Raw genomic sequence first — 24,487 nt, 5'->3', positions numbered from 1 at the left:
GTAAGAGAAGCTGTTTTCTCTCTCCTACTCCTGCCGTGCATGTCTGCAGCTGAGAACATGAGTTTCATGATTGCCAACTACTGTTGTCCAGTTTTCTTGAAGCTGTCTGATATGTTGGAACTTTTCAGGACTGGTCTCCGTTCAAGGGTGAATTATTTAGATGAAATATGAGCAAGCACAGTTTTAAAAACAGGGGGAAGTAAAGAAAATCAGACCTTCCACAGAAGCTTTTGTTACTCAAAAAAGATGACTGTCCAGTGCTATTGCCTGCTTAATAGAAAATTCTCTCTTTTCTAGGAGACCTTGAAGCTGGTAGAGAAGGTGTACCCAAAAGCCCTATTTCATTAGCTGATGTTGGCTCAGAAGAGTTCTTCCAGAAACTCACCTCACGTATCTCAGAAATGGTTTCTGCAAAAATAAGTCAGGGTAAGGAATTTGGCAAACACAATTTAATCAATGTAGAAAAATATGCATTTTTTTTTTTTTAAGATATCATTTGGACTTAAATATCAGTGAGATTTATGAAGATTTGAGACAGTCATCCTCATAAGCATATGAACATTTGTAAATGCTTAGGACTAAGAATTTAAGAGTCCATCCAAACTACATGTCTTAATCTACGGTTTTGAACTAGAAAAAAAAATACAGTAAACTAAGATGGCTAGTCTCCATTTTATGCATAGTGTTTATGCAGGAATAACTTTAAGCTTTAGAGTGGAGGGCAGGTTGTAAAATGGAAGTGTATTTTGAACATCTTGGATATTTTGAGCTCCTCAGATACTCATCACTCTGGAGTCTGAAAGCAATCCTGTTTTGAAGACTTCCCACGTCCTCAAATTTTAGCCCTCTGGGGTTTTAACATCAAGTTGAGGCTGAAAACTGTGCATAGCTGTGCAGTAATCCAATGAGTTGCTGAATGACACAAAAAAAATCCTGGTTTGTGCATCATATACTGATTGTCGTGTAGTAAAATTTTATCTTGAAGCAAAAATAGAGGAATTACCTCTCCTACAAAAGTTCTTGCAGTGCAGCAGCAATATTTGTAGGCATGCAACCTCCTGTATTAAAACGTCTCAATAATTTATTTAATCCTAAGTATCAATAGGAGACCACACTAAATACTACAAATGCTCTTCCCAGGGAATATTTGATTTTATGAAATTGAGAAGTATTATAGGTTTGATTCTTGTTCAAATTGGGGATCTTTATTTCACACTTTGCTGTTCCTCTGCTTTTTAGCTACGCTTCGAGTGCCAGGTGCAGAAAGTGATGATGAATCAAAAACACCCTCTGCATCTCCTCGCCATGGACGATCCAGACCTTCATCCATTGCTCAGGAGTCCTCCTCTGAATCTGAAGATGGTGATTCCAGAGGAGAGGTATATCTTTATAGACAAGTTTGACACAAGGAGAAAACTTCACTTAGAATGATCCATCTCCTTATAGTTTAAGGATCTCCGTTGCCTTTAGGGATGTACTTCACTTTAGTAGTTACACTTAGTAGTGAAGTATCGAGTCTGTGATATAAAGCACAGAGAATCAAATTCTGATACTCGCTGTGGGATCTTGAACAAGTTGTTCAAGTCAACATGGTCCAAATATATCCATTATTTGGCATCTTTCGCTTTCGTGGCTGAGCTTCAGAAACTCAGAGGTTGATTTTCTGCAACCTCGGACAGAGTTGGTCAGAAGAATTTTGTTGAGAAATTTTTAATGAGAAAAATGTGAATTTTGTGAAAATTGGAAAACTTCAGGGTATTCATTTCAAACATTTCCTAAAAAAAAAAAATAAAAAAAAAAATTGAAACTTTGGAATTGTTACCTTACTTGACATTTTCAGGACCACTCTGTGTTTTGCCTTGGAAGAAAAATCCACTGTTTCATGATGTAAATCCAAACCACCTCAAATAGATATTTTTGAAAATATGGCCTGAGCCTCCTAGAGCTTTAGTCTTCCACTTGCAAAAAGCAAACACTGATTCTTTTTGCTGTACAAGGGCTGGAGAATGAAACATTAGACACAGTTAAGCACTTACATTCTGCTGGTGTTACTGCATTCTATTTTCAGAGCACAAAATGACTGTCACTTTATGCCTGCAGATCTTTGATGTCTACATGGTCACAGCTGACTACATACCTGCTGCACCTGACAGGGAGACCATCACTTTGAAGGAAGGCCAATATGTGGAGGTCCTTGATTCAGCTCATCCTCTGAAATGGCTGGTCAGAACTAAACCCACTAAATCTAGCCCCTCTCGACAGGGATGGGTATCTCCAGCTTATCTGGACAAGAAATTAAAGGTGACTGATCATATGATGGGTTTTTTTCATGTAAAATTACCTGCTCTTGTTGCAGTTTAGAGCCATCCCTTTTGCAAGGAGTGGTGGATGAGGAGATTGTTGAAGGGGTCTGTGACATGATGGACTTTTTAGTGTTTTGATTAGACAGTATTTCTGTACGTGTGCAGGGGTGCCTGGGTTTGAAAGACCTAATCATCCTCCAGCAAGAAAGAAATTCCACACTGATTTAGGAATTGTTGAAAGGGACTGTGAATACATGAGGGATATTCCTCAGCATGCACTGTTAGCTTAAAAGAATAACGTTTATTTTTTGTTGTATTTTAGTTGTCACCGGAGTGGGGAACAACAGAAGCTCCCGAGTTCCCTGGGGAATTTGTTTCTGAAGATGAATATAAAAGGAAGCTGAGGTGAGTCCGTGTCATTTGGTATTTGCACCTTTGATTTTCCCTGCCTCTTGAACTGACGTGAGTGTTGACATCTAGGTCCCTCCTGCCAGAGTCACTGGTTTTGTTCTGTTGAGTCCTGCCACCTCCCTTTCCCCAGAATCAAGCAAACCCATGACTCTCAGACTGGTCATTAGTGGTCTTTGGTTGGGTTTTGTTGTTGATTTCAGCCTACAAGAAGTCCAGGCAATCTAAATCATACTGGATGACTTTGAAAGGAGAACTTTACAGGATGCAGATTCTGGAAGCTCTCAGATTTCACAAAATCCTAAGCTACAGTACCTCTGTGCTTTGGGGTGCCCTGTATCTGAGGGTGATGTCTAAAGAGGGAGTGAAAGCACTCAACCTTGAGTGCTCCCTTGCAGTGCACACACTACTGAGCGTGCTGTCATGGAGATACTTGCTTTCTTGATTGCATCAAGTGGCGTTGAAATTGCTACTGTCTACTTCACATAGATCCTTTTGTTACTCACACTCTGTTTTATCTGCCCTAGGAGTAGATGTCTGTAAGAGAGAGGTAGATGTCACTCCATGAGTAGGGTGTCCAAGTTCCTCTGATGGTCAGAGAGGATCTAGCCAACACACTCCAGGGAGTCCGTTCCTCCGATCATGTATCTCTACTTTAGAGCCTAAAAGTCTCTGAGCATGTCAAGGATTGATGAGTTGTGATAATTTTTCTGTGATTTCTTTTTGCTTATTTGTCTTCCCTTCAGTGTTCTTATTCAAGAGCTGCTGATCTCGGAAGAGGATTACATTCAGGATCTCCAGTTCCTCCAGACTCATCACCTTAAGTACACTGAGACCTGTTCCAATGTCCCAGGAGCTGTTGCTAGTCAGAAATCCACCATCTTCAGAAATGTTGATGACATTGCTCGCTTCCATTCCAGGTGGGCATTTCCACATGCCTTCATTCAAGACCAAATTGTCTGTTCAGGCTGACATACCTGGTGTGAGAGCCACAGTACTATTATTACTGTGAAGGATGTGGAGCACTGGCAGTGCTAAAGTGCAAGGGAATCAATGGTCCTTTTGGGATGATAGATGATGGCATAGCACAAGGCTGGGACTCCTGTAATACCCTTCAGAGCTATAAGGCTTCATATGTCTAGCTTATTTCTTACCCTTTTAAGCGAATTTGACAGAGAAACAGTGAATTATTACAAAAAGGCAGCATGGTTTTTGTAAAAAGCACTTCAGTGGTGTCTTCATAGAGATGCACGTTCATCTAAAACTGATGCCAGCCTCTATGCATTCAAAACACACCCAGCTGAAGCAGGCTGCCCAGGCACAGCACCTTGGCGCAATGCCTCTGCCTGCTCCAAGAAAGGATTTACTGCAGATCTGCTGCTCACAAAGCAACTTCCCAAGGTCCAGGCTGAAATACTTTTACTCACCAGGAAGAAGAGGTGTTGTACAATGTCTTATGTGCCTTAGGTTTTCCACTTCTAAGGGGCTTGCTTTTACACCTTGAGACCCTTGCTGTCGTGGAAAGACCCTGCCAAAAGCATAAGAATCACCCTTTCTTCCCCATTTTCCTACTCTGTGGTCCTAACTTTTGGTTTACATTGGGTCGGGGGTGTCAATAATACTCACACACAAAGCTCAATGACCAGTGAGCACGCAGCATCTTCCCTGATCAGCGTGTGCTCCCGCTGGTGCTGGTAGCATTGGAAGCAGGAGCAGCCAGTAAGGAGTTTGAGCAGTCTATGATGAAACGTATATAATTACCCTGGGAAAAGCATTACGGGGGACACCGCTTCTGCAATGGGGAAGATGCTTACGTGGGCCATCTGGCAGTTTTCCTGGCTGGGTCATGAGGAAAGATTTTTCTTCTCTTTTCTACCCCCTCCTCTCTCTTCTACCTGCCTCTCCTCTTGTTTTTCCCCAAAAGTAACTTCAGCTGCAAGAGGTGATGCATGTCATCAGCTACCAACACTGCTAAAAATCTTCGTGCATGTGAACCTGTCTCAACACCCTTTGTGAAGCCGTGGGGATCTCCGTCTTCACTCATGTGGGTGGCTCCTTGATCCTTAGACTGAGGCATAAGGATCTGGGCAAGGGTTAACCTCCCAGCTTGAGCTAAGCCCTGGAAAGTTACCCCTACCTTCCTTGCAGGGCATTTCATACATCCGAATTATGAGGGACAGCACCATGCTGGATGAAGAGGCAGTGAGAAGTTTAATGCTAATGTGGCAGCACCCCTCGTTTCCCCCAGTCATTCCCTTTAATCTCTCTGAACCTGAAATTGCCTGATTTAAAAGCCTGGCTGCCAGGGCTGTGTTCCAGCCTCACTCCATCACCTTCTCCTCAAATGTCCTTTATTCTTTGTCTCCGCAGCGTCTTCCTCCGAGGCTTGCAGAAATGTGACACTGATGATGATGTGGCCATGTGCTTTATCAAGCACGAAACAGATTTTAATAAGTACATCCAGTACCTGGTGGGGAGGGTACAGGCTGAGTCGATTGTGGTCAGCAAAGCTGTCCAGGAATTCTACAAGGTAAAACATTAGCCAAAGTACCTGCGGAACATGCACCCTATAACCCACTGCAGCAAGAAATGTAGTTATTAATCAAATGTGATCCTGAAAAGGATTATTTTTTTTGTGTGTGTGGGAAATCTTGGCCAAATACAATAATTCTGCGTTCACTCTCTAGCTCTTCCTGGTAGGTGCAATCAAGATGGGAGCATATTTACATACGCTTACCCGTTTATGAATATTATAAAGTTTATACAGCTATGAATATGGTTGTAATTAAGGGATGTTTTGAGACAGTATAAAACCAAGCAAACTCACATAAATCGTAGGTATAGATAGGCAAATCCTGTTTCTCTGCTCCAGCTGCTCAGGAGTGAAGTTCACTAGTGAAAACGGGTACACACAACGCTCCAGATCCATGAGCACATGCATATTTGTGGACCCTTTGAGTAGCAAGCATGGCCCCTCTGTCCAATACCTGTGTGCTGAGCCTGAGTGCTTTTACCCTTTCCATGAGCCTCCTACTCAGCAGCTAGTCCAACCTGATGTTTGCTAGAAAAGAAATGCACATGTTCACACTCACCCCACATTCACAGATCCTTCAAGTTACCAGCACAAGCTCTCAGCCTCCCTAATGTCCATGCCTGGACCCTGGGTCTCCTACTTGCATCTAGTCCAGATTGAAGTTTGCTGGTGAGTTGTACGCATTTTCACCTGTGGCAAATTTATTTTTTAAATATAATATATATTTAAAATATAATTAATATTTTATTTATAAAGGATTATCCTTTCCAACTGATGTGGTGCTCATGGGTGCAAATGTGTCCAGCTGGGGCTGATATCCCAGCCTGTAGAGCCTGTGACCTGTGCTTACCGCTCCAGGTGCCAGTGCTGAGACCCTCACTGGTTCCGGTTGCTGGCATCTGGAGTGGGAAGCACAGGTCACAGGCTCCATGCGCTGGGATATCTGGTCGCTGGCATTGCAAACACACGGACCACTCTCGACCAAGATCTGGCACTGAGGTCACCCACTCCTGCCCTCCCACCCGCTGACAGCACTGGTCTCTCCTGTCCCTCCATCTGGTTCTGCAAGCTTTGGATCACATTTCCCCAGTGTCAGCCCTGCACTGGAAAAGCAGACAAATTCAGCGTTTTGGACATCGTGCAATCTGAAATGATAACTGTCTGGTAAAGGCTGGGGGATGGTTGCAGATGTCCAAACTACGGGCTAGTAAGGTCCAGCAGAGCTTCCCAGCTTTGGCTGAGTTAAGTCTATGAACCAGTATCATATGAGCATTTCCAGGGGGCAATCTTTTCTGTTTTCTTTATAACCTTTCTTCATTCTTCTATGTATTTTTTCAGAGATACACAGATGAAATTTTAACTAATGAAGACCCTTCACAGCCACTTATCCCACCACTGCAGCACTACCTGGAAAAACCCATAAACAGGATCCAGCAGTATCAGACTATAATCAAGGTGAAGAGTTTCTTTTATACACTTAGATATGTTTATGTTCTTTGTGTAGCTTGTGCAGGAAAATGCTTTATTTCATATTTCTTGGCTTCCTTCTGATGCAACATACAATTGAAAGCTGCTTTCAAAAAAAAAAAGGACAGTCAGTAATCACCACCAGTGAGGGTGCTCTCGAAATACTTTTCTAAATGTAAATCCAGGTAGATGTTCAGTCTCCAACCCCATAAAGTTCAGCCAGCTTTATCTGAGGGGTCTTTAGATATGTGCGTATGCATATATAAAAATGTATGCTTACATGTATCCATATATATATATGCGCATATATGTATGTATGTATGCATGACAAGTATGAATTTGCTTCACGCTCAGCAGCCATTATTTGTAAAAATAAGCAGTTTCCAGTGTGTAAGATACTGACTTACCACTTTCTCTCCTTGTGTTTCATACTGATGTTTAGTAAGATGAAATTTATGTTTTCTGAAAAGCTTTGTCCCATTCTACAATACTGAAATGTTTCATCTTTCGAGTCTTCATCTGTCCTGCTATCCCAGGTTCTAGCCCAGACCACAAATGTTTCAGAGTGGCATTTTAAATAGTATTTTTCATGAGAAATAGCACTAGGATACCCAGGAAGATGGGTATATTTCATGCTGAAATATTTCTGTATTCTAGTGTTACGTAAGTGAGCAGTTTGAATAGTTTGAAGAACATTAACTTCCTAATTTTAAACACATGCCTGCACACAAACAACAAAATTTTGAAGGTTCTCTTGGAACAGAGAGCAACCACAGGGACTTTCCATGCCTTCATTGCTAGAAGGAACAGGAACAAATGTGAGAGGAACAGGATAACTGCCATTTTGTGTTTTTTCCAACCTCTCTCTTTATTAATCTGGTACTGACTTGTAGTTTAGCACTACCATGTGAACTGCTCGCCTTGTGGCATCGTCAGGGCAAGCGTGAGAGAAATGCATTGGATACATTTAGGATTGCTTTGGGTTTTTTTGGTGTTGAATCACAGAATTATATCTGGTATTTCCTTAAGCTTTATCTTTGTTTAATATCAGTTGATGTAAGGAAAAGCCAGACTCATTGACATTAAGGCTGCAGAATGGGTAGGAAAGAAGTGACTTTAGTAGCTAAGCAGCACATGGTAAAAGAACGGCATAAAGTTGCTCAGATTAAAGAGCTGGAACAGGTACTGAGAAACTCTGACTATCAAGGAAATGTTGAGGGTCTTTTTCTGACTGCCCAGTAACATTTTCTTCATTGCTCTACAGGAATTAATCCGAAACAAAGCAAGAAATAGCCAAAACTGCACATTGCTGGAGCAGGCTTATGCCATTGTGTCTGCACTCACCCGAAGAGCAGAAAACAACCTCCATGTCTCACTCATTGAGAATTATCCTGGGACCTTGGAAAGCCTTGGTGAACCCATCCGACAGGTAACTGGAATTTCTTAGTCAGGGTTAGGGCTATGCCTGCCTTCAATAGTTTCTAAGTAGCCTTAGGTCCTACAAGAAGCTCCTTTAGAAATCATATCTGAAAGTGAGTATTTGCTTATTGCCTTTCGTACTGTTCAGAGAGGTGGATGTCCTGGCTTGATTAAGGTTTGAAGCACTAGATCATAGATGCTTATAGAGCAATTCATACATAATATAGTTATTTGCCTTTCCAAGCCACTCATCAAACAGAAACAGATTTGTTCTGGGCCCCCACATGATTTTAAGCATTTTATATTTTTCTCCTCTTCTCTCACTATCGTCAAGCTCCTGAAATTACTGGCATCAGTGGGTTTTTCCTGCTGATTCATCAGGTGTTAGAAGCTCACTGAGCCTTTTCATCTACATGTTTTCAAATTTACACTGTTCTTTCAAAGAGCTTAATGGGCTGGGCAACTCAATACAAGGGAGCGCAGCATACATACATTGGATGTACTCCATGTGAAAACATTGTGTCAGCCTATGGAAGTTTCTCCCACAGCTGTTCATATATCTTCGGAAGACCTGTGTGCTCCTCCAGGTGTCTCTCATGAAATAGATGTGTGGTTTAGGGGCACAGAGGAAAGATGACGCAGCTATTAGGACACCAGTCTAAGACTTTCAATACCCTTACTCAAATTCCTGCTTCTTTGTAGACTTACTGTGTCATGCTGGGCAAGACATTTACTCTGCCTGTTTGTATCCTATTGGGAATCGCAGTGTATGGCTGAGCAAAGTTGTAAGGCTAAATTACAGTAACACTTGGATGGGCTTGCGTCTATCCACATCTAGACATCTGATCACACCCCAAGAGTGCTTACTTCTCCCTAATGATGCCAGGGGGGAGCCCACATCACAAACTGAGCTGTGTGTGTCTGGATGCATGTGAAATGAATGTCCTGCTCTGGTGAAGGAGACCAAGTAAACATATAAAGTGTCCGCCTAACACACAAAATACAGTTTTCCATTAGCATTGCCATTTCCAAGAGTGTGCCTGCCTGACAAGAGCTCTGTGTTTCTCTGGCAACAAGTAATACCATTTAAAGGAGAATGCAATGACAACCATTGTGTGCACCACTGTTGGTGCTGTCAGTCTAATGCATTGCTTTCAGCATTAGAAACAATCTTCTGTGCTGTAATAAAACAGAGATACATAAGGTGACGATGTGACAGTAAACATTGATTATCTGTTCGCTGAAAAAGGATGGTGAGACATCATTGTGCTAATGATTCCAGATTTATCACTATGCGCTCTTCCTTCTTTTTCCTGTCAGGGCCACTTCATTGTGTGGGAAGGAGCTCCAGGAGCTAGGATGGCTTGGAAAGGACACAAAAGACATGTCTTCCTCTTCAAAAACTATATTGTGATCTGCAAACCAAAGCGAGACACAAAGACAGACACCTACAGTTACATCTTCAAGAACATCATGAAGGTCTGATCATTATGTCCTCACCTAGAGCGTTTCTTTGTCATTTAGAACTTAACATTTATATCCAGCTTGGACATTTCACTAATCCTTTTGAGTGGTTCCTTTGTTTCTAAAAGTCTTTGAAGCACAAGTAGAATCTACGTCTATCCCAACATCTCTCTGTTAAACCTGTCAGAAACATGTCAGAAACTATCAGGAGCATGGGTGGGTTTTTACTGGGAAGCAATGGGATGACGTGTACAAGTGTTCAGTCATCTCTTACCTCATCGAGTTAACTGCATAAGCACATGATATCGATGTGAATTTTTCTGTCTATAGTGTTTGCTAGCATTTGTAGATTTTTGGGTTTGGCAGTTGTAGTAAATTTAGTTGTATATTCCCAGTGGTTCTCTCCGCTGGTTATGTCCTTTTCTGACACCAATTCCTGTTTAAAAATGAAAAATTCAGAGGATTTGATCAGCTCATCTTCAGACATTCAAGACTCAGGTTAAAATTGCAAGAAATTGCAGAAGGAGTTCTCACAAGGCAGTAGATGTTCAACTCCAGTAAAAATCAACCAAACAAACAAAAAAGTTTGTGAACAAGCCCAGTTGAGGCTTTCTGAAAAACCTTATCTCTTTCTTTACCAATATTCATAGGTGGATTTTATTTTCCAAGAAAAAAATTGGTGCTTTGTCCAGAGAGTGGCTGTTCTATAATTTCTTTTCATGTAGTCCTTAGTTGTGCTACTCCTGGGCCCAACAGCGCTGCAGTTGTGCATGGCAGTGTGTCCCACCTTGGGATACCCTTTAATGCTGGATATTATTTCCCTGAAATGTGATAATTACTCCCAGGAAAATGTATATCTGGTAACCAGAAAGTCAGGTGTACTGGAGAAAGGTTTGCAAAGTGACCCTGATTGCTGTTCAGCCAAAGCCATGTTGCATCGCTCATGCAATTTGAAAACTCTTTAAAAGTGATGTAAATTATCCCTTTGCTGTTGGAGCATCTAATACTGCTGTAATGGGAATGGCACAACTTAGATCCGCTAAAGAGAGTACACGCTGGCAGCAGACTTGCTGGTCGATAGTTTTTTCCATTTTGAACCTTGATTGAAGATGGTTCTGGTTCACACAAGCTAAGTTCAGATCTGAACTGTCCTAAACTCTGGGATTTCAGCTGTGGGAAAGGTCCTGGCTGAAATTCAGTCCTAAGAACACTGACTATGTGTTGACTCTCTGGTCCTTCTGTCGCGCAGCTGAACAACATAGATGTGAACGACCTTGTGGAAGGGGATGACCGGGCATTTGAGATCTGGCATGAACGGGAAGACTTGGTCCGCAAGTACCTCCTTCAGGCACGTACAGTGAATATCAAGAACTCCTGGGTGAAGGAGATCTGTGGCATACAGCAGCGGATCAGCGAGCCAGTCTGGAGTGAGTATGGCCCGAGATAGCCCAAACCTCCTGTATTTTTTTTGCGTGGTCTCCCTGATTCAGGAAGGAGATTAGCAAAAGAGGGAGAGAAACCATTTAGGGTTATCTGCCACCTCTTAAACTGAGCTAGGGTTGGAGGTTTTCCTTTAATCACATCGCAGAGTGTTGTAAATAACAACTCGCATGACTTGACAGCAAGCAGTGAGCTTTAACTGGAGTGGTTATAGCAGCGTTAGGTCCTCCACCTGAGCTGGGGCGGGCATCTTTAGCACAGTGGGACAGTGGTGTTTGACTCTCCATTTACCATCAAGGGAAACAAGACTGTATAGCACTGAAGCGATTAAGTTTACATGACAGAGGTCCCACAAGACCTGTATAGGTTTTTAGGCAATAGCAGGCCAGGCGAGTGACTTTCCAATTACTCTTCAAAGTCCATAATCCCAGTGTGGAAAACACAGGCTAATGAGCTGAGAAGAGCTGGCTATCCCTGGCTATTTCCACTGATGTGGATTCGATGGAGGATCAGAGTCAAAGACTGCAGTGGTTGCTCAGTTGCCTGTCATCATATTCATACATTTTTTTGTCAATAATCAGAGGATGTTGTTTTCCAGCAAAATAGCCCAGAAAATGTGCATCACTGGAGAAGAGAAACACATTATTGAAACTTCTAAAACACAAATTGCAGAGCTGGCACTAGAGAGGCATCTGATCTGGCAGGGATTGTGGAAGGGTAGATGACCACAGAATCTGGTGACAAAGGCCCTGGCCTGCTGCATGAAAAGGATCAGACTCCAGCGGGTAGTTTTCTCAGGACCTGACCCAGAGTCCTACTCATACCAGTCTCAACCCCCCTGTGACTTTGTTGGGTACCAAATCCTCCATTCAACTGCTGGCTTATGTCGCTGAATCCGGCCACATGTGTTTCCTTTGGATTTTTATCTCGTCATTCAGGCTGCTTCATCCTCACTGTCATTTGAGATTCCACTGGTTTTTCTATCCACAAATTTATCAGCAGGGATATCAGGTCTTTATTGTCCAGGTATAAGCTACAAATGGTGTCCTTTACAGTGTCTTTTTGGTGTCTTAAAATGCCAGAACAGAATTTGTTTTAGTGTATATACACTGAAAACAAGTCTCGATATTTAATTTTTTTTATTTTATTTTAGTGAAGTGTTCTAATGAGGAAGACTATCAGAATAATTTTGCATAGTTTCATATGGTAGTAGTAAATTAAAATAAAAGTCCCTTAACAAAGCTCAGAATTCATTGTACGGGAACTAACAGAATACTAGTTTGGATATCAAGGGTGCATTTTAATTGGGGAAATATCTTAACTGTGGTAGCTGTGTGGTGTATGAATAATGGATGGGCTTATAAAAATCATGACATAAAATACCTCCAGATAAGCAACAACCCCCTTTTTTTCTATGGCCCATCTTTATAGCCAACAACAGGTATTTGACAGACTGAATTTAGTCTCGGATAAGCAAGGACAGCATGCCACCTGGAAAGTCATTAGCTGCTAAAATTCCCTGTTCAGCTTTCCATTCTGAACCTCACAGATCTTCAAAAATGATACCTATCCTTACCTTACTTTGCAGCAGCCACCCGATGGACAGAGCTCCCCTCCTCCAGACTAACATGCTCATTCTGGTGTTTCAGTACCTCCAGACTTTGAGGAAGAGCTGGCAGACTGTACAGCTGAGCTGGGAGAGACGGTCAAGCTGGCTTGCAAAGTTACAGGAGCTCCCAAGCCATCTGTCAGCTGGTACAAAGGTATGAGCAGCAAGTCACGAAATGCACCGTCCACAGTTGTTCTTCAACCGTATTGCTTTGTGCTAATCAGGTAGCAGGGAATCTAAAAGTTGACCACCTAGAGATACCCAAGTCTAGTCTTAAAGTTAGCTACTAAGCAACCCAAGTAACTCAGATCTTCCTATGAGCTAATATACCCTGCTTTTTCAGGTTAGCCCGCATAGAGCCACAACCTGTGGCAGTTAGACAGCTTCTAATAAATGAACAACTTGTTTGAACTAGCTCAGATGTTTCCGTGTCACAGCCCAGGCGGCTGTGTGGGCATAGTCTTTTCCCTGGCATTACTTGGCATTACTGTATTGCAGAGGAAACAGCTTTGCTTTAAGTTGATGCCTTGTAAAGATCTGTTCTGCATGTTTACCGTCACTTTGGAGGTGTTCCTTTGGCTAGCAAATCAGAGCTATAACTGCACAGCACATATTCTGGGAGAATTTCACTTTTAAATGAGGATTGGTGATGTATAAGGTCCCTCAACAGTGCTTTGCCCAGAAGATACTTTGTAGAGAGCTGGATGAAGATGAAAAGTACATTCCTCAACTACCAACATCAACTGCAATAAAGCAAATGCAGCTCTTGGTCCTCTCAAGCTGAAAAGCTGGACGAAATTCCCAGGGAGAAAATATAATTGCTACTAAGCTATTTAAAAAAAAATAATAATTCCCTTTATCTTTAAGATGGAAAGCCTGTGGAGGTGGATCCCCATCACATTATAATAGAAGATCCCGATGGTTCCTGCACATTGATCTTGGACAACCTAACAGGTGTTGACTCAGGACAGTACATGTGCTTTGCTTCCAGTCCCGCTGGAAACGCCAGTACCTTGGGAAAGATCCTTGTTCAAGGTAAAGTTCTGCACAGATGCATTGTTTTAAAGGGGTCTGCTGTGTAATACCTTCCACATAAATACTAAGACAATCCAGAAGGTCTGTATAACATCTACTGGATAATACTAAAAAAAATAATTTTGATGTACAGATGCAGTCAATTGCTCTTGGGTCAAAAAATTTGGTCTTTAGTGCCTTGTGTGCGGACAGCGTGAGAATTATCTGGTCAGGGACACATCCTGCATATCTGGTCTTATTTTCTGTTACTAGTTACGTTTATCCTGTGTGCAGACATAATGAGAATTATCTGGTCAGGGACACATCCTTCATATCTGGTCATATTTTCTGCTACTGGTTACGTTTATCTTTGCTTTGCAGTGCCACCACGGTTTGTGAACAAGGTTAGAAATGCTTATTTTGTCGAGGGTGAAGATGCTCAGTTTACCTGTACTATTGAAGGAGCACCTAGGCCTCAAATCAGGTCAGTTCTTCAAGTCACACTGGAACAAATCCTCTTTTTCCCATTTTGCATGGACAGAAGTCTCCTGTCTTTACTTTCAAGGTTATGACTCTTTCTTCTCTCTGTCTTCCACCTTAACACCATCCCAATGCTTGCTTTTCCTCATCCCAATATTCCTGGGATTCTCCTGTTTGTTCTGGCTAGAATCTGAAAAGAACTACCTACAGATAACCCCTGACATAGGACTGTATCAGACCTAGCGCCCTGACAACAATTTTATCATTTCTTTATCCTCCCTGCCTTATACCTGAATAGATTTTATCAGCGACCGGTCTGGGCTATTCAGACAAACACCTCAGCATACATTCTCATGATTTGAAGCCCTTTTTCCTGCATTGACTGGTGAGATTTCCTGAGAAGAATCTCATAAACCTGAGCAGTTTAGTATCCATGTGTGCTCTACCCCCCTGTAGACCTATCTTGAGCTGTTTGCCTGCTGGTCTGATAGATGGATCAGTGAGCTGAGGACTTCATTATTTTTTTTCCTGGCTTATGCTCAGTGTTTTCCACATGCAGGTGGTACAAAGATGGTGTAATGTTGAAGGACACAACTAAATACCAGACTTTCAGTGAACCACGGAGTGGCATGGTAGTCCTGGTGGTCAAGAACCCTTCCAATGAAGATATGGGACACTATGAATGTGAGGTAAGTTTGGAGAGATTTAAAGATCTGCTGTCTGACTTGACACAGGTAGGAGAATTCATTTTACTAGGAGAGATCCATGCGTGAGATTAGTGACTGAGTAATTGCTACCACCTGTCGTATAAAAAATGTTTATAAAAAAAGTCAGGCTCTTCTGAAGTAGATCTGGATTGTGAACATCCAAAAGCTTCAGAATATTCTGATCTGAGAGTTTAGAGGTTTAAATAATAATTGAGTGAGCTTTCTCTGTGGATTTGATTTAGATCCAGATCTCTAGAGGTACCTCTTACAAAGTTCAGGGCCGTTCTGACATAACATGTTGTTTCTGGAATGTCTTTAAATTAGGACAGATTCATTCTGCTACACAGAAACCATTCAAAGCCAAAAGAAAGAAATTAAGTGTAAATAGAAGTAAAAACCACTGACATTTCTGTTTGTTTAGCAAGCATAGGTGGAAGTACCTGATAAGTTAAAATAAAAGTACTGTAAAATATTTTCTAAAAATGAGTCATATTTTATGTATTCATTGTAATAAAATAGTAATAAGCTCTCAGGGCTCAACTAAAAACAGTTGACTTTGGAAATTAGGATGAGCCAGCAGACCCATGGTAAACGACTCGGCTCACAGCAACTTCACAGTTATTTCACAGAAGTGTTTAGGAAGTTTGAAATAATTTAGAGACTTATACTAGAGTTTTAGCAACATCAGATTACCTTGCATTACCATTAGCTAAGATCCCAAGGTCCGGTATTCCCTTGGCTGATTAAGGCTCAGTAGGTTAACTGATGCTAACCAAAGAAACCGCCTCCAGTGACCACCTGAACAGCCCCCAGCAGGAATGTGTGCCTGTTGGTAGAGAAAGAGCTACCCCAGGACAAGCCACAGGCTGCAGAGCAAACTGCAGCTAACTGTAAATTAACTGATCTGCTGTAACTTGTCTGTACAAGTAATTTATGGTAAAGCGTTATTGTGAACTCCACCGAGCAGCAATGTGTTCAAACCCTAGCTTAGGTTTGGGGTTACATCTTCATTTCTGTTGTCATGTAATTGCAATGAATTTGTAATGTAGTATAGGAAGGTTTTATTATAAAAAAACACCCTGCGTTTCATTTGGTACTGCATGATTCTCTTTAGCTGGTGAACAGATTAGGGTCTGCAAAAAGTGGAGCAGAACTTTACCATCACAGTGCTGCAGCCCTGACCCAGGAGAGGAGAGGAGACCAAGCCATTACCATAGAAGGTATGATCCTTGACCAGCTCCGTAAGTATGTCAGTGAATTGCTCTAAAACCACCTCATTGAGGATCGAATATATTTGCCATCTTATCCATGTCGATTGTTGGTGTACTTGTATCTGTATGTCTATCAAGATGTGCATGGGTATACTGCATCTCAGCTCTATACCCATCACCATCTGTTGATTGCCAAATCTGGCAAATCAACTTCATCATATAATGCTCGTAAAGGCATTATATGGAAAAGGAGGAGCAAATGAAGGGTACATCTCACCACCACTAGTGCAAGAAAAATGTTTCTGTCCCTGTTTGAATACATGCAAATGTGTGTCAGCCTGGCAGAATGTGAGTAACGTATGGCTGAGAAAAGACAGGGCCAGTCGGTAAAGCTGCAGGCATGTCACGCTCATTGCTGAAATACCACTGAAGACCATCTGGAATGACAGAGAAAGCAGCAGTGACAGCAGCATAGCCTGGGTAGTATTAGTTGATCCATTATCTAGGACTGTTCAGGGAGTACACACCATATAGCCATAGCTTCCTTTTTCTGCATGTTTCACCTGAATTGGCAGGGTGATAGGAACTGATTTGACGCCCATCCAACAACACATCTCTTTCTTAACACCTTTAGGATGTGACTGCCTACAGTTACCTTCTTATCAAAGGGATTTCCGCAGGCAGTGTGTTTGACGTGCTTGCTATAAACCCATCACAACCAAGTATAAATCAGCGACTACATCTGAGTAAGGAACATCTCCTGGCATAGGGAACTCGTTCTTCGTACATCTTAGAAGTGTCCTGGGCTGGCTGAGCATGGCCAGCCAGTGCTGTCTCTCTCAAACAGTTCCCAGCAATGGTTCAGGAGATAATACAGCCGAGGGACCATCTATAATAGATAACGTAGTTATCTATTTATCTAGTTAATAGGGTAAGAAAGAGGACCAGGACTGGCACAGGCCATTCTATTCCAGCAGACCTTCGTGTCAGAGAGCTGTCCCAGATGTGGTTAGTGGAGACGCAGCCAAGAAAAACCGGGGGTTTGCCAACAGCTGTAGAGCCTTTTTTCCTCATCTTCAGTGTTTTCACATTGTCTTGCAGTAATAACAGGGGTTTAAGGGTGCTTTTGACGGGATAATTATTATTATCAACATTCACTAAGAGCCATCAAACACAAAGGCATCCTGACTTGGGAAGCTGCTGGGCAGCAAATGACTGGAGTGTGGAAAAATATTCAGGGACAATGGTACTCCACATATGTATTTTTTCCCCCCATCATTTTCTATAGGTCTGTGCTGTTGGCTCTGTCTGAGACGGGGTCCTGGATGGCTGGACCCTTTAGCCAACCCCCTGTAGATACTAATATATTATGACATTAAGAGGATTCAGACACAATGGGCTACTAAGATTAATATCGTGATCTATGTACTTGCTTGTCTTCCCTTTATGCTTGCTTTCCTTTTAGTCCTTTCCCAAAGAACCATCAAATCATTTGCAAGCATTACAGGGAGAATGGTGTTAGTAAGGCAACATCGGAATTGTTTCAGCACAATAAACCTTGCAGTACTGGAAGCTTTGCCCTTCCTGTACCCTAAAGAGAGAGAAAAAGAGTTGTACGCAGGGTGGAGAGGGACACAAACAAATCACGGTTAGAGTGGCATATCCTGATCAAGTTCCCTTGTACCAAGGCAGATGATGTTATAAAAACAAGGGTTGTAAAACAGTGTTAAGGGCGTTGTTCAGCTCTTGGGGTTGTAAATGTCTATGTTCAGCCTTGCATTACTCATCTGCTTTTATTCCTGCAGTCAAACCCAAAAAATTTTGTGAGCTTGGTTGAAGAAATATAATTGGGGTTTGCCTGGAAGCTTCAGAAACGTTATGAAATAGGTTTTGGTCTGTGATGTGCAATTGCTTGAACTTGGTAATAGGGATGGAAATTGATTCCCAAGTCACCTCTGGGGAGAAGCAGAGGGAGAGCTGCTTCAGGCGAAGGGAGCAAAGAGCAGGCTCATCCATGGAGCAAGAGGATTGTTCTGAGCAGAATCGCATCAGGGATGCACTTGGCATAATGCACTGGGCCGAGGAGGGAATTTGTTGCTTTCTTGAGAATCAATAACCAGCCTTGGTCTGCCTATGGAAAAATCAGGTTCATCCGGCAAGGAACTAGAGGACGGATGGCTCTCATGAAGGCTTTCTCTTTCCGTCCTTACCAGCCTTTCTATTTGTGAAAATGGGATTATTTGTTACTTCACCAAGAGGACAACATCACTGTTGTGTGGTACTATTACAACAGAAAAGAGATGCTGTGTCTGTTTCCTAGCTTACCTGCGCAGTGGGCCTTTTTTACCCGATTTATCGTTGGTTCTGCAAAACAACAATTGTCAGAGTCTCCTGAGGCACCCAAGGGGCTTTAGCTGCAGCTGTTCCAGTTGTTATCCTCCTGCCTTTCTGTACTGTTCATTATACTGAACCAAACCTACTGTCACCATTTGGGATACCGTTAGTACAGTGGTTTAGGAGCCCTGACTGGCAGTCAGCGGTGGCCCACAGTCTGACACCGTGGGTCTCCAAACAAACTTCTCGTCGTTAGGTTTAAATTCACACTGTGGGAATCTGCAGATCCATTGGAAGGGACAGATCCAAAAAGGATGGAAACCACTGGACTAAGGGGTCCCCTTGCAAGCAGCCGCAGCTTGGGCTGCCAGGCTGAATCGTTGAGATCTGCCTTCAGCTACACCTGGTTGCTGCGCTGAAGTCAATGGAGGGTTGCTTTCAAAATCCTTTTTCTGTGGATATGGGAAGAATTTTAAATACTTTTTTTTATTAAAAAAAAAGTGTCACTGAAAGAAAATCCTTCTCTTTGACTTCAAGTTGACTGTCTGCTTTGCACCTTGCTGCTTAACCTACCCACGGCAGATCTGGGCTGGTGTGCTCTGGCATCCCTTTCTAATGTGTTCCTATGGCGATTCATTCATCCCAGGCTCACTAACTTGTTTGTTTTTGAAGAAAAACAAAGCTCAGCATTTTTGGAAGGTGTTGCATTTTCATATGGGTGTGCAGATTCAGGACATATAACGAGACAAGCAATAACAGGGGAAGGAGTCAGCTATGCAAGCGGAGATAAGCAAAACCGTAAAGACAAACGCCTGGCGTGGTTACAGCCGGGCCACAGGAACCTCTCCAGTTTGCCTTGGATCTCATGCAGAGCTTTGGGCAAGTCGTTTAGTTGCCTTGTTTGGTAACACCCACCTTGCAGGAAAAAGCTAAATATTCTGAGGCTCTCAAATGGAAGATTGCTTTAAAACACAGAGGAGCATTTGGATCTGTTAGCACCACATTTTACTGAAGAAATAGAGCAGAGGAATTTGTCCCCTGACCTTTTTGAAGTTCCCTGGTTAGGGTGATGATTAAAATATTTGTCTTGTTATTTTTATTCTGTTGGCATCGCCATTTGGGGGCTGGCCACGTGGTTTTCAGCACAAATTCAAGAAAGTACAATCTGCCTTTACAACATCTCAGTCCCTGCAGGTGTGGAGCCTTTTTTTTTTTTTTTTTTTTTTTTTTTTGAGAGAGAGAGAGAGAGAAAGCAAAACACATTTCATTCACACAATTTAGGAAACTCCGTTATGTCCACGAATTGCTCATTTTAAGATTAGCTTTAGCAGATTTGTGCATCCCCTGGTTGCAGATTGGCCGCTGAAGCGTAGCAGAAGAGGGTGAATGCAGAGCAGAGCTCCTGTGGTTTATGCCAGCAGCATGTACTGTGCAGGAAAAACAGGTTTATGCTTCTGGGAGTGAAGAAAGCAGACATAAAGTTTGTAATAAAGGCCATAAACCACCTTTTATCCATTCAGTGTGAGAAGAACTGACTTATCCTAAACGTTTCATCACTTGTAAATCAATGATTTCATGTATTAACCGGAGAGGAGTCTAGTCTTATAGAAGCACTGGCTGATCCTAATGCTTACAGCTTTTAACCTGCTTACCAGGGGCTCCTGCTTTGTGAAGCTGTTTTCCTAAAATGCTATTGAACAAGTTGAAATGATAAATCTAGTGCTAAAACAGATGCAGAATATTTTCCCTCTCGGGGAAAAATTAAAAAAAAAAAAAAAAAAAAAAAAAGAAACCCAAATTTTCTCATCCTACTTTCATGTGGTTCTATCCTTCGTATAGGATTGCTAAAATCCTCCCTCACACCTTGGATAGCACATATAAGATCGATCTGTCACGCACAAAACTGCAAGTCATCAGGACCCATTTATGTCATTTACAGCTTCCTCATCCCAGGCCTGCTAAACTTTTGAATACTGAATCCCTTTGACATCTGTGACATAAAAATATTGTGTTTGATGTCATTTGGGAGGACTGCAAGAACAGACATTAATAAACATTTAAGAGACTTCCTCTTACAGACATTGGGAGATTTCATTAAATACATGTTTAAGTATCATCTAAATACAGTTGCTGTTAAAATAATTGTATAAAACATCTGTGTTTAGGTGTTTAATCAAATTAATTCCTATTTACATCAGAACTTATACTCTTGCTGTTTATGGGTTAATCTCATGATACTACTTGATGAGGTTCTCTAAAAGTTATGTAAAAGTTGCACAATATTGATTTAAAGGGTTTAAAATTTCACTGAACGTTTCTAACCTGGGTGCAGTAAATTCTTCAAGCACTCAGTTCATCTTCCATCATTGTATAATTATCATTCTACCATTTTAAAAAGGGTTTGAATTATTTAAAAAAATATTAAGTAAGGGTAGGTAAACAGTTACGTTGTAATTGTGTTCATAGATAAACATTTGAAAATAATTTTGCCCTTTACTGACTCAGTAAGCTATAAACTCTAATTTCCAAGCAGACCTTGTTTAAACCCACCTAATTCTGCAGTAACTCCTTTGACTTTATTGGAAATTATTCCAGATTTTTACATGGATAAATGAGACAAGGCTCTGGAAAGAAAATATAGAACTCTAGGTCGGATATTAAAATCAACATTTGCACAAAATTCTTTTTCATTATGGTGGGTTTTGTTGTTTTAGCTGGTGGCAGAAGGAAGCCCTTGGAAGTGAAGTGGAAGGAAAATTAGGTTAAACTAGTTCATCTAATATTATAGATGTATTTTTAATTTTCAGTCAGTGCAGGTTTTGGACACTATTGAAAACATCAGCGCTAATCATAAGTTATTTAACAAATAATACAGACACTACGAGTTCCCTGGGCAAGGACTGTTTGTGATTTTATAGACATATTTTTAAGTTGCCGTTCACTTTCAATTCTACCAACTGAAAATTACCAGACTTATTTATTATAGGCTGGCTGGAAAACTGAAAACCAATTTCTGGACAAATTACTTTGAGATTAAATTAAGGGTTTTTTTAGAAACTTTACTAGTTTATTAAATAAGAAATGGGGCTTGGTGTTGTTTTTTCTAGATCTCAAATAGGTTCAGCAGTTCAGAATGTGTTCCAAACAGTCTGGTTCAAACTGTGTCTAAATTTATAGATAGGATGGAAACCTCTATTAGCTCTTCAAATGGTATCTTCCTTATTTTTAAAAATGTCAATTCTAAGAAATATTTGCAAAATAATTAAATCCTTACTTTTCTTTTGATCTTGATATACATCAATAGTTTCTTGTTTGTTAGGGGACAAGGGTGAGGCAAAATTGCAAATTATAGCAAAAAGAAGATGGAGCAGGCTAGATGTATTACAGGGCTCTCTTGGGTTTCCTAGGGTTCTTTTTTTGATGTACCTGATGATAATGATTGTAGTTTTCATTGTTATCAGCTTGGATTTTGCCTCTAATCCACAAAAGCTTGGACATTGTTCAGTGTTTGGGGAGACTCTTTGTTTAGTAAGTGAAATCAAAATTTAAAGACGTTCAGCTCTCCAGGATTTTCCAGGTCAAGGCATTTTCATGTTTCTCACACCATCGCTACCTTATAGAAAAAAAAACCAAACAACCAAACAAAAACAAGAACAACAACAAAATAAAAAAAAGGACCTTGTTTTCTGGCTTTGACCTGCTAAACAAAAATGTCACAATCTCATGGTAGAATAAACAGATTTTGCAATAATGTTCTCCACAAAATATTTAATTTCTAAGCTAAACCTTTCACTGTTCAGAGAGCACTCTGAATTCTCCTTCTTGGTCAGAAACACTAAAGGTGACTCTGGAAATAACCACAGAAAGCATGGATGGGATGGTACAGTTGTTTTTTTCATTCATTCCAGTTTATTTTTATTAACTGAGCAAAGTTAATTTAATCATTTCAGCTTTTGCCTTTCTTTAACCCCATGCTGTTCATACTGTTTTCTTTGTAGTCACTGAACAAGAGACTAAAGTGCCCAAGAAAACCATCATCATGTAAGTGCTGATTTTTTTTTTTTAATAACATTTGTGTTTTGCCTTGCTGCCTATGCATGATCCAATAACAAGCTTGTGTTTATTGGCCATGCAAGTGTGTTCATTCCCATCCCACCAGATCTCATGGCATTCTGGGCTATGCAAAGTGACCACCTGAAAAAAGATCTTACTATCCCTTTCAAAAAATAGCAACAATGGTGTTAGACACAGCCTGGGTCAGTTTGTTTATTAGATTACACGTGAAAAAAAATTCCATGGAAGACTGCCAGAGTTGTGCAAGAGTTCAAGAAGGTAGAGTCTTGAGTCTCAATGTTGACAAGAAACCAGCTTTGAAAAAATGTACAAACTTAACAAGTATCTCATAGTTTATGATGATTTCTTCTGGCTTTCTATTTTAAATTCATCAGGAAAGCCTCTTATGATGAAGTAGAAGGAAGATGCATATTTTTATCCCCTTCTGTCTCACTATGAATTTTTGTCCCAGTAATGACTTGGTCTGTTTGGATACTTTGAGCCTGGTTTATATTGGGTTCCTATAACATATAAAGATTAATTGCAGCAAAAAGCAGTACTTTGTCAGTCATATGTACACCAGAAGCTCATCAGCCATTAAAATCTTAATGTGTCTTTTCCTTTTTTAAGTAACAAAACCAAATACATAACCAAATTGTTCCATGTGCTGGAAGGGGGACATTGTCCTTCTGTGGTAGGCCTTCAGAGCACCTCCAAGCTGTTCAAATCATGTCCTAATGGTAGTAGGTGACAACACAATGGATATTTTGGGGCAGTGTGTTCCCTCAAGGGTTGTCCTGTTGCTCTAATCAGTCCTTGACTTGGACATGATGCCAAAGTTGACTTCTTTTACTTGGGTGAGGAGAACGTGTGAAATGACAACTAAAATATGGTTAAGTGTTGCTTACCTTTTATCTCTTTTATTATTTTCTTTGGTGACTATTCCTTATGACCCATGCATTTAGCACATGCGGAGCATAAGAAGACATGTCCCCCCTCCTAGCAGCTTCCACCTTGAATAGGCAGTGAGAAGACAGGAGAGGCAGGAAGGGGTTCTGCTGTGCCCCTCTCTCTTGCACATCAGTTCAGTTAACCTCTCCAGTCCTTAGACCGTTTTACCCTCCAAAGACCAGAAGACAAAGGTGTTTCTGCCTGCACCATCTCAAGGACCAAGGATTCAGATACCAGTGGGATGGCTAAACAGAGAAATATTTTTTGGTACCACATTCAAAAACATCCTGAGAAAGTCATGACCAGGAAGGAATCACTCAGTCAGACTACATCTAAAGCTTAGTAAATCTCATCTATCTACATCTCTGCAAATCACCTGGAGAGATGCTTTTATTTTACATCTCTCCTCAGTCAGCTGGTAGTCCTTTTCCCTTCATGATTTCAGATCACAAGCAGCAGCTTTAATACTGGTTGATTAAATAATATCAAACTAATGCAAAATACCATCAGTTATGCTGATTTCTGAATTTCTGACATGTAAATTCCAAAGACTGTTGCTTTGGACAACTCAAGAAGTGATTCCCAAATTAAGGGCTGCAGCCCCAAAGGAGGTCGGTACGTTTATGAGTGGGATCTCAGAACAACAGAAATCGCCCTCCTTTTGCTAGTGGAGGCAGTCATGAACTCATTAGAGTGGACTTCAGCTGGAGTTAAGCCAGTGATGGGGTAAAGTTTGGGAACGACTGTCTAAGGGCACACTCCAGCTCTCCTTAATTTGCAGCAAGCTGAGGAAAGAAGTAGCTTGGAAACAACTAGCAGAAAATAACCGATAATTTAGAGATGGGATTGAACAGTGTCTATATATGCAAATCCCAGACCAAAAACACATTTTAACCTTGCAATGTAGAGCAAAGTCGAGTGAAAGCCCACAGGGATTTGTTCTTGTCTTTATCTAGAATGATTTCATTTAGTGTAATTTAGAAAGGCACATGGCCGTTATGAAAGGTTCACATAAGCCTTAAAGCTCTATAGCAAAACTATAGACAATTTGGGGGAAAAGGAAGGGGGCGGGGAAATGGGCAGTAGGAGACAGG

General features: G+C 41.2%; 1 protein-coding gene across 1 annotated transcript in view; it reads left to right on the top strand.

The window, feature by feature from the left end:
• OBSCN (obscurin, cytoskeletal calmodulin and titin-interacting RhoGEF) overlaps positions 1-24,487 on the top strand; it is a 185,715-nt gene that overhangs the window by 124,826 nt on the left and 36,402 nt on the right. The window contains 15 exon segments of the mRNA XM_040591699.1: positions 298-426; positions 1,240-1,379; positions 2,101-2,301; positions 2,626-2,708; positions 3,458-3,631; positions 5,082-5,241; positions 6,583-6,699; positions 7,976-8,140; positions 9,451-9,609; positions 10,844-11,021; positions 12,684-12,797; positions 13,511-13,678; positions 14,039-14,141; positions 14,697-14,826; positions 15,959-16,064. Coding sequence (XP_040447633.1) covers positions 298-426; positions 1,240-1,379; positions 2,101-2,301; positions 2,626-2,708; positions 3,458-3,631; positions 5,082-5,241; positions 6,583-6,699; positions 7,976-8,140; positions 9,451-9,609; positions 10,844-11,021; positions 12,684-12,797; positions 13,511-13,678; positions 14,039-14,141; positions 14,697-14,826; positions 15,959-16,064 — 2,127 coding nt within the window.

This window comes from Falco naumanni, chromosome 4 (genome assembly GCF_017639655.2).
Source record: "Falco naumanni isolate bFalNau1 chromosome 4, bFalNau1.pat, whole genome shotgun sequence".
NCBI lineage: Eukaryota > Metazoa > Chordata > Aves > Falconiformes > Falconidae > Falco > Falco naumanni.
Note: the sequence above shows the minus strand (reverse complement) of the source record. Positions and strands in the feature narration are given on the sequence as shown.